At 43.3% G+C, this 10,993-nt stretch overlaps 1 protein-coding gene across 3 annotated transcripts in view; it reads right to left on the bottom strand.

Annotated features, from left to right (window-relative positions):
- Positions 1–2,956: 2,956 nt before the first annotated feature.
- LOC143278114 (endoplasmic reticulum aminopeptidase 1-like) overlaps positions 2,957–10,993 on the bottom strand; it is a 78,873-nt gene continuing 70,836 nt past the window's right edge. For all 3 annotated transcript variants that reach the window (XM_076583146.1, XM_076583145.1, XM_076583144.1), the window contains exons 18-21: positions 9,502–9,642; positions 8,655–8,736; positions 6,882–7,044; positions 2,957–3,590 (exon numbers count right to left, since the gene is read on the bottom strand). In XM_076583146.1, the coding sequence (XP_076439261.1) occupies positions 6,883–7,044; positions 8,655–8,736; positions 9,502–9,642 (385 nt within the window). In that variant the 3' untranslated portion in view covers positions 2,957–3,590; position 6,882. The remainder of the gene's footprint in view (positions 3,591–6,881; positions 7,045–8,654; positions 8,737–9,501; positions 9,643–10,993) is intronic.

Here is a 10,993-nt window from a genome sequence, read left to right as displayed (position 1 = left end):
AGCTGAGAAGTCATCCCTGCGTTAGACTTCCACCTGGTTAAGTCAAAGCTGGTCATGTGCATATCACCAAACTAAGCCACAGGGATAAAGTTTTTTTTCTTTTCTGCTCCTCATATTTACTTATCAAAAAAAGAAAAAAGGTTTTAGAATACTCTATTTACTACTCCTTTCTGCCAATAAAGAAAAAAAAATTAAATCAGTCAATCACAAACACTGAAGGCGACATAACAGTTTTAAGGTCATCATCCCTGGGTCTGATTCTTGAGGAACAGGGTTCATTTTCTGCCTGGAACACCCTGGGGTAGGTACAGTGCGCTGTGAGTGCCGAGATTTCCCAGGCAAGGCACACAGAGCTGTCATGTCTGGGTGTGCTGTGAGTGCCGAGATTTCCCAGGCAAGGCACACAGAGCTGACGTCTGGGTGTGCTGTGAGTGCCGAGATTTCCCAGGCAAGGCACACAGAGCTGTCACGTCTGGGTGTGCTGTGAGTGCCGAGATTTCCCAGGCAAGGCACACAGAGCTGTCGTGTCTGGGTGTGCTGTGAGTGCCGAGATTTCCCAGGCAAGGCACACAGAGCTGTCATGTCTGGGTGTGCTGTGAGTGCCGAGATTTCCCAGGCAAGGCACACAGAGCTGTCGTGTCTGGGTGTGCTGTGAGTGCCGAGATTTCCCAGGCAAGGCACACAGAGCTGTCATGTCTGGGCAATATCTTTCCACTGTCACAAACATGAGGAAAAACCACGCACAGCTTACATCGCAAGCAAACCGAGAGGGCACTGTCACCACCTAAACCATCGCACCCATGTGCACCAATTATGTCAATTTGCGTCTCAAATTCAAGTATGCAGTTTGATTCATAGATGATGGAATATCGGTTTACAATAGGGTTAAATCATGTCCATTTTATACAGAAATATAAATATGACAGGCAGAAAAAAAATACATTACACACACACACACAAAAAAAAAAAGGGGGGGGGGGGGGCTCAGAATGAAACCCTGAAAGAATTCAGAGGGGAAAAAACAAAACAAACAAAAATTTGACAACATCAATCACAACAAACAGGGCATGGAATGATGACTTTCTGTAAACCAATCCTCCTCCTAAAAAAAAAAAAAAAAATTGACACAATACACAAATAAACTGCAGCAAGAAATATGTACATCCCATCTTTATCACAGGGTGAAAAGCAACACATATTTAAATAAAAACCCAAGTCTGAAATCAAACAAGCAAAAACAGAACACAAACAGTGCAAGTTTGAAGTGAAGCTGGGCTGGATTAAAAAAAAGAACCAGTGCTTTACTACTTTACAACTGAACAAGGCAGACAACAATGACAAAACCTTTTTATTGCGAGCAAATGCATGCAGACTGGCTCACAATACCATCACAGCGGACCCAAAACTGAAACCAACAAAAACAAAACAAAAAGAAACCACAAAAAGAATAACAAAAACAACACCACAAATAGATATATTATAACACAAATATACATATTGCAGAGAAACAAAACACTGTCAGCGTCTTTTACAAAATGTACACCAGTCCATGATTCAGACTACATGAATCTGCAGCTTCTGTCCTAGCCTCGCTACAGAAAATCCATGCTCTGACCTTGACCTTTGATCACTGCATCTTCAAAGCAAATGGCAGGACAGGTGTTGTTTTTTTTTCACTACCTGCCACCCTTCAAAGTTTAGTTCTGTAACAAAATCTGCAGTGAATTAGAAAATGCCAACGACGGGCACAATAGCCGAGTGGTTAAAGCGTTGGACTGTCAATCTGAGGGTCCCGGGTTCGAATCACGGTGACGGCACCTGGTGGGTAAAGGGTGGAGATTTTTACGATCTCCCAGGTCAACATATGTGCAGACCTGCTAGTGCCTGAACCCCCTTCATGTGTAAACGCATGCAGAAGATCAAATACGCACGTTAAAGATCCTGTAATCCATGTCAGCGTTCGGTGGGTTATGGAAACAAGAACATACCCAGCATGCACACCCCCGAAAGCGGAGTATGGCTGCCTACATGGCGGGGTAAAAACGGTCATACACATAAAAACCCACTCGTGTACATGCGAGTGAACGTGGGAGTTGCAGCCCACGAACGCAGAAGAAGAAGAAGAAGAAGAACCAAACTGAATCAAATTAGTGTGCTTGCAGCCCTGTGCATAAGGGCCATTAAAAACCTCTGAGGGCTGATTACCTGTCAAAAAGAAACCAAACTAATCAAATGTTAAAAGAACAATTAAAACTACGTTAAAAAGATCAATTCAAACTCAAGTCTCTTTTACTCTTATGTACTTGAATTAGAAAATATTTCTTCTTTGCTAACCCCACCCCTCCTCCGCTCCCACGTTCCTTGGCAAATACCCTTTTTTGGACAATATCCCCTCCGCTTTAACAGTGTTTGAATGAATACACCTAGGCCCCCCCCCCCTTTCCTCTAACTATGATTGTCAGAGGACACTGCACTCTTGCAAAGTTCACTGCACAATCTGTTTTTATCCTTTTTCAGTATCAAGGTGATGTCTAAGCATGTGGGCAGATCCTTATAGACTATATCACACTGTAAAAAAAAAAAAAAAAAAAAAAAAAAAAGCTTGACCAATGCATAAAACCCCCTACATGCTGATCAGGCCTTGATTCAGCCACGACCAAATAAATACATTTTTCTTTTTGATACTTTTCTTGGTTACTTTGGTCCCAGGTGTCAAAGTGCGTGGGCTGATCCTTGTAGGCTACACTATTCTGTAAAAAAAAAAAAAAAAGATAGAAAGAAAAAAGCCTGACCTACTCACAAACCCCTATATACACTTCTGATCAGGCTTTCATTTAGCCAAGACAATGTATGTACATTTCTCTTGTTGATACAGTTCTTGGCCACACTGGTTCCATGGGGGGGAGGGGGGGGGTGGTGGGGGGGAGGGAAGGGGAGGAGTGGGGGGCGGGGGTGGGGGGGTGACTGGGTGGGGGCTGGATGTGGTGGAGATGGAAACATTAATTATGATCAATTTTGAATCAGCTCCTTTTTTGTGTGGTATTGATGCAGGAGAATGCCATGCAACACACACATACACACAGGACACATACACACACACAAACACAGATAACACACACACACACACACACACATACAAATTTCAGTTTCTAGAAGGTGTCAAAAAATGTGCTGAACATGATTCAAGTTCGCTACATCGACATCTACAGTCGAACACAAACACACACAAAAGTATATATATATATATATATATATTTTCACAGCCGTTTGACGACAATGAAACACACACACAGACCTCGCAGGGGGGGAACGTCTTTCTTTCTTTCTTTACCCCCTCGCCACCCCCCTCCCCCAATGCCCCTCGCCCCCTCCTCTCACCAAAACTACGCTGCTGCCCTTCTTTCTTCACTGGTCCCCAAACAACATTTCCCGGTGTCAGCCACACACACACATATATACTACACCCACTTTCTGAGCAAAAACAATGACTTGAATGAAGCACTCTTCTTCTCCTCCTGCTGCCGCTGCTGCAGCCTCCATCCATCCTCTCAAAGACACCAGGAGATTACTTTTCCTCAAAAAACGGGATTCTAAAAAAAGAAAAATTTTTTTTTTTTTTTTAAAAGAGAGAAGAAAAAGGAATGTATGTATAATGACTCTTTTTTTTTTTTTTTTTTTTTTTTTTTTTTTGGCACCACACATAACCGAAGGTTATACTTCAACAGTATATCATTATGTCAACACACTGTAAATAATAATAATAATAATGATGATAACAATAGAATTAAAGTAATATAAACAACGAGAATATGATAATAACAATAATATTAACAATATACTTCAACAGTATATCATTACGTCAATATATTGCAAAATGATAATAATGATGATGATGATGATAATAACAGAACACACGAAATACAGGTAACAAGAATGTAATAACAACAATAATCATAACAAAAAATAAACCAACAATAATTCAGTCATTACTGTCATGTCTCAGATCCCACAACACTGCGGACTGATTCTGGTATGTCTCAGATCCCACAACACTGTGGACTGATTCTGGTATGTCTCAGATCCCACAACACTGCGGACTGATTCTGGTATGTCTCAGATCACACAACACTGTGGACTGATTCTGGTATGTCTCAGATCCCACAACACTGTGGACTGATTCTGGTATGTCTCAGATCCCACAACACTGTGGACTGATTCTGGTATGTCTCAGATCCCACAACACTGCGGACTGATTCTGGTATGTCTCAGATCCCACAACACTGTGGACTGATTGTGGTATGTCTCAGATCCCACAACACTGTGGACTGATTCTGGTATGTCTCAGATCCCACAACACTGTGGACTGATTCTGGTATGTCTCAGATCCCACAACACTGTGGACTGATTCTGGTATGTCTCAGATCACACAACACTGTGGACTGATTGTGGTAAATGATATCCATTTCATTCCCCCCTCCGACGGGCACAATAGCCGAATGGTTAAAGCGTTGGACTTTCAATCTGAGGTTCCCGGGTTCGAATCACGGTGACGGCGCCTGGTGGGTAAAGGGTGGAGATTTTTACGATCTCCCAGGTCAACATATGTGCAGACCTGCTAGTGCCTGAACCCCCTTCGTGTGTATATGCAAGCAGAAGATCAAATACGCACGTTAAAGATCCTGTAATTCATGTCAGCGTTCGGTGGGTTATGGAAACAAGAACATACCCAGCATGCACACCTCTGAAAACAGAGTATGGCTGCCTACATGGCGGGGTAAAAACGGTCATACACGTAAAAGCCCACTCGTGTGCATACGAGTGAACGCAGAAGAAGAAGAAGAATTCCCCCCTCCACCACCCCACCCACCACCATCATCGCTCCCCTCCCCTCCCCAGCCAACCATTTGCCTCCTACTTTCTCATGTGGAATCTCAGCACTCCGAAAGAAAGACAGAAAGACAGAAAGAAAGGCATAAAGAGCTGTGCAGTGGGTTGTGTGGCTATACCCGACAGGCACAACAGCCGAGCACTTAAAGCATTGGACTTTCAATTTGAGGGCCCCAGATTCAAATCTCGATTACGGCGCCTGGCAGGTAAAGGGGTGGAGATTTTTCCGATCAACATATGTGCAGGCCTGCTTGTTCCTGAACCCCCTTTTGTGTGTTTACCCACGCAGAAGATCAAATACGCACGTAAAAGATCCTGTAATCCACGTCAGCATACGGTGGGTCATGGAAACAAGAACATACCCAGCATGCACACACCCCGAAAACAGAGTACGGCTGCCTACATGGTGGGGGTAATTAAACAAAACAGTCATACGCATAAAATTTTACATGTCTGTCTGAGTGTGCATGTGTGTGTGTGTGTGACTGAATTCTGACTGAATGATACAGGAAACGAACGATGAGCGCCGAGTGGCAGCCATCAGTCGGCTCTACCCAGGTAGGCAGCCTGTTGTGCAAATGACCACCGAGTTTATAAAGAGTTTAGAGCTTGGTCTCTGACCGAGGATAGGTGCTATATAAATATCCATATCATTCACCATTCGTTCATGTAACCACAGTCTAACGTCCAATGGACAAACCATCACAACACTGAATGAAGAACCGCCCCCACTCCACCTCAGCCACTAGCACCCCCCCCTCCCCCCCCTTCCCCCCCAAAATCTTCCTTCCAAGTGTCATCATCAGCCGGCTCACCACAAAACAGTAATGACAAGCGTGGCTGAGTGGAAAGCATTGTGCACAAGGAGCTGCGGCAGTGTGGTAAACAAACAAAATACACAGATGCACAAAGCGACGTGTGAATCACAGTGCCGGTGATTCTTAAATCAACTAATTAACGTACAGTGCACATAATTGACGTACAGTGCGCAACAACCGCACCAAGGGACAGAAATGCAAAGGAAACCACCGTAGCACAGCAACACATACACACACACAACATACACAGACAAATACACACACAAAACACAGAAATTCACACTCACAGAAAAGACACACAGAAACACGCACACACACAAAACACACACACACATGCACACAAAACACACACACAATCACAGACAAGACAATCTTCACAGATGCTGACTCACACACACACACACACACACACACACACACACACACACACAGAGTTCATCCACACAGTTGTTCTGTGAACAGAAAGACAGACAGACAAACAGACAGATGGACAGACAGACAGCTAACTGCCGACTCCACCACTGGCAGAGCAGAAGCATCCACCCTGAAAAAGCAGGGGTTTGCCAGTGGGTGGATGCGACCCATTCACTTTGTTTCAGTTTCAGTTTCTCCATGTTTCAGTTTCAGTTTCTGCAAGGGGGTTTCACTGCATTTCAGACAACCCCATAAACACCACACCACATCTGCCAAGCAGATGCCTGACCAGCAGCGTAACCCAACGCGCTTCGTCAGACTTTGGGGGGTGGGAGGAGGAGGAAGAGGGGGTGACTGGGTGGGGGCTGGATGTGGTGGAGATGGAAACATTAATTATGATCAATTTTGAATCAGCTCCTTTTTTGTGTGGTATTGATGCAGGAATGCCATGCAACACACACATATACACAGGACACATACACACACACACACAAACACAGATAACACACATACACACACACAAATTTCAGTTTCAAGAAGGTGTCAAAAAATGTGCTGAACATGATTCAAGTTCGCTACATCGACATCTGCAGTTGAACACACACACACACACACAAGTATACAAAAAAAAAAAAAAAAAAAAAGAAAGAAAAAAAAACCCTCACTCACACACACACACACATATACAAACACCCTCCTCCCCACCCACCCTCCCTCCCCCTCCCCCCAACACCCACACCGTCACCGAACCACGGCCCTCACCCTAAGCGCCCCCCGAGCCCCCCTCCCCCTGCGCCTGGAACCAGGTGACGATGGTGTCGAGGTTGTGGGCGATCCAGTGGATGTGGGTCTGCACCATCTCCAGGCTCTGCTTCAGGCCCATGGTCCCGGACGCCAGGTCCTTGCCCTGGAAAAACTGCTTCACCTGCACACACACACATACATATATGTGTATACACATGTACTGTGTTGTGTGTGTGTGTGTGTGTGTGTGTGTGTGTGTGTGTGTGTGTAACACTGATGTAATGTTTAATGTTAACAAAAGCGTTTTGTAAAGCACCCAGAGCAGATTTCTGGATAGTGTGCTATATAAGTATCCATTATTATCATCATTATTATGCACACACACACAAACATGTAAACACACGTACAAACAATGCACATGTACACACACACACACACACACACACATACATGTAAACACACACACACATGTACACACACACACGCACACACACACACATATACATATATACACACACACATGTAAACACACACACACACCCGTACACACACACACACACACACATACATGCACACACACACACACAATGTAAACACACACAAACACACACATGTACACATACACACATACACACACACATGCATGTATACACACACACACGCATATACATGTAAACACATACACAATCACACATGTACGGTACATTTAAACAAAAGCACACATACACTCATGCCTGTATACACACGCACACAAACATGTAAACGCACATACAAACACAAATATACATTTATACAAATGGACACACACATACATGTAAACACACTGACTGACTGAAACCATGTATTGTCAGATCAACTGCGGCGCATCAGTTCCGTCCGGTAATTTCTGTCCACCGACGCAACATCTAGACTTGTCGTTTCTCTCATTCTCTCTCGCCTTGACTACTGTAACACTCTACTGTCTGGTTTGCCTGCTTCATCCATTCAGTCCCTTCAGCGCATACAAAACTCTGCTGCCCGACTTGGCCTCAGAAAGAAAAGATCTGAGCATATCATATCACTCCTCTTTTGCAACATCTCCACTGGCTCCCGGTCTCACACCGAATAAAGTACAAGATCAGTATTCACAAATCTGCCCCTTCCTATCTCTGCAGCTGCCTTCACCTCTACACTCCATCTCGCTCACTACGATCAGCTTCGGATCCACTCTGTTTACGCACACCCAGATTCAAACACTCTACTGTTGGCCGCCATTCTTTCTCTGTCCCTGGACCTTGCAATTGGAATTAACTTCCTCTTTCGCTTTGTCAAATCTCCACACTCAGCTCTTTCAAGTCTGGCCTTAAAACCCACCTCTTCCCAAAATAGCCAAATAGCCTCCCTTCCCTGCCTCTTCCTTGTCTTCAGTTTCTCTCAGTTTTAGAGTTATGCTATGCGTGTGAATGACTGGTGCGAAAGCGCTTAGATTTGTCTCTGCACAAGATTCAGCGCTATATAAATACCATTATTATTATTATTATTATTATTATTAATTGTTTGTCGAACTGACATCTTAGCAATCATTCGAGTTGACATCAACTGAGCAACACAAGGAACATCAAATTTCATTCTCTTCTCTCTCTTATTTTCTTTTGCTTGTTAGATTTTGTTACTCTGAGGGTTGGATGAAAAATATGCATGTCCTTGCTCATTCCACTTTGTTCACTAAATAGAATTCAGTTCAAACACACACACAAACACACACACACACACACACACCCTCAGCATACACACACACACATGCTAACTGACCTCATCGTAGTCAAACTGCGTGTTGAAGGGAGCAATGACCGAGGTCAGTATCCTTCCTAGTGTGAAGGACGAAATCGCATACCTGTTGACAACCACACACACACACATACCACACAGCACACGACACACACACACCACACATACACACACACGTCAATTTCGAAAACCACCAAACTCTCAAAGCACATAACTCACACATCATCTGGGTAATGTATTTCTGTAGACCTAAAAATACAAAACCAAAGGTATTTCTGATGTTAACACACACACATAGTGACACTCCACCCCCACCCGCCCTCCACAAACACACACACCCCACCTCCCACCACCACATTCACCAAATGGTAATGTCACTGAAACAGCTTGATAGACTGCTTTCATAACATACACTTCACACAGATATTCATTGGGACTGACTTCCAGTTTTCATAATGTACATATTCATAGGGACTGACTATCAGTTTTCATAATGTACACTTCATAACGATATTAACAGGGTCTGACAATCATGTTTTCATAACATACATTTAATAAAAATATTCATAGGGTCTATCAGTTTTGATTACGTAAACTTCAAAAAGAAATTTGTAGGATCTATCAGTTTTCATTTCATAAACTTCATAAAGATACTCATAGGGTCTGACAATTAGTTTTCATTATGTAAACGTCATAAATATATTCATAGGATTTATCAGTTTTCATTTCATAAACTTCATAAAGACTGGGTCTGACTATCAGTTTTCAATATGAAAGTTTCATAAAGATCTTCATAGAGTCGGACAATCAGGTTTCATTATGGAAGCTTCATAAAGTTCAGGCAAAGGGTCCGATTATGTAAGCGTCCTACCTTTTGTAGTATGTATCCCAGTTTTGTTCAAGAAACCTCCATGCGTAAATCTGACCTGCGTGCGACCCACCGAAGTAGTCTATCACTTTCCCCGTGTCCTGCGAACGAACGATCGATTCGTTCAGGGAGTCGCGCAAAAACCTGGGAGGAAAATCACCACAGATTACTGGCATCACATTTTAAATGCACCTGTCGAAGCAATCAATCAAACAAACAAACAAACAAATCTTTTTTTTCTTCTCCTTCCTTTTGAAACTTTCTGCGTGTGTGTGTGTGTTAATGTGTAAAATGTTTATTGTAAAGCACCTTTGAGCCCCCTTTAAAGTCTTAACTCCTGAGAGCAAGGTTTCGGTTGCGCCCCTTTTCTCTGCATTCAAATTTTGTATTACGTGTAGCTGACACATTTTGTACTTTCCAAAGTCAATTCAGGTCTAGATTGGAAGCTGCTAGGCAAATCTCGCTCTCTGCCATAAATGAAGCCAAACCGTAGCTTTATTAGGCTTTTATTTTGAATAAACCTTCACCGACGTCACAGTGTCAGACTCTGGTGAGAAACTGGCTTGATTCAAATCGCCCGCCATTTATAGTCCGGTTCAGGCTTTAAGGGAGGAAAGCATTCAACAAGTATCCATTACTATTATTGTCATCTTCGGTGATAAATTGTGGAGTGATGGCCGAGAGGTAACGCGTCCGCCTAGGAAGCGAGAGAATCTGAGCGAGCTGGTTCGAATCACGACTCAGCCGCCGATATTTTCTCCCCCTACACTAGACCTTGAGTGGTGGTCTGGACGCTAGTCATTCGGATGAGACGATAAACCAAGAACCCGTGTGCAGCATGCATTTAGCGCACGTAAAAGAACCCACAGCAACAAAAGGGTTGTTTCTGGCAAAATTCTGTAGAAAAATCCACTTTGATAGGAAAAACAAATCAAACTTCTCGCAGGAAAAAATACAAAAAAAATGGGTGGCGCAGTAGTGAAGCGACGCGCTCTCCCTGGGGAGAGCAGCTCGAATTTCACACAGAGAAATCTGTTGTGATAAAAAAAAGAAATACAAATACAAAACAAATACAAATCTCTTTTTCATCTTCTTTCTTCGTGAGCTGCACCTCCCATGTTCCCTCGTATGTACACCAGTGGGGTTTTTATGTGTATATGACTGTTTTTTTTACCCCGCCATGTTGGCAGCCACTCTCTGTTTTCCGGGGTTAAGCTGATAATAAAAGAGGTGTGAGTAAAGCGATTAAGTGAGGCTGAGACAGACAGTGAGAGACAGACACACAGAAAGACAGACAGACGACTGCTCTTTGTTCTGACTTTCACCATTCACACACTGTGGGAGAAGACAGAGAGCTAAAATCTCAGAACCCAAAACATTTTCATTCAAGGATTCAGATTTGAGAGCATGGCCTATTCTTCCAATCTGTCCTTGCTAATCTACATTTATTAAAAAAAAAAGCCTGCACACAAACCAATAATTATATGAAGGAACA

Source organism: Babylonia areolata, chromosome 35 (assembly GCF_041734735.1).
Source record: "Babylonia areolata isolate BAREFJ2019XMU chromosome 35, ASM4173473v1, whole genome shotgun sequence".
Lineage (NCBI taxonomy): Eukaryota > Metazoa > Mollusca > Gastropoda > Neogastropoda > Buccinidae > Babylonia > Babylonia areolata.
The sequence above is the reverse complement of the archived record's forward strand: the minus strand, read 5'-3'. Positions and strand labels throughout refer to the sequence as shown.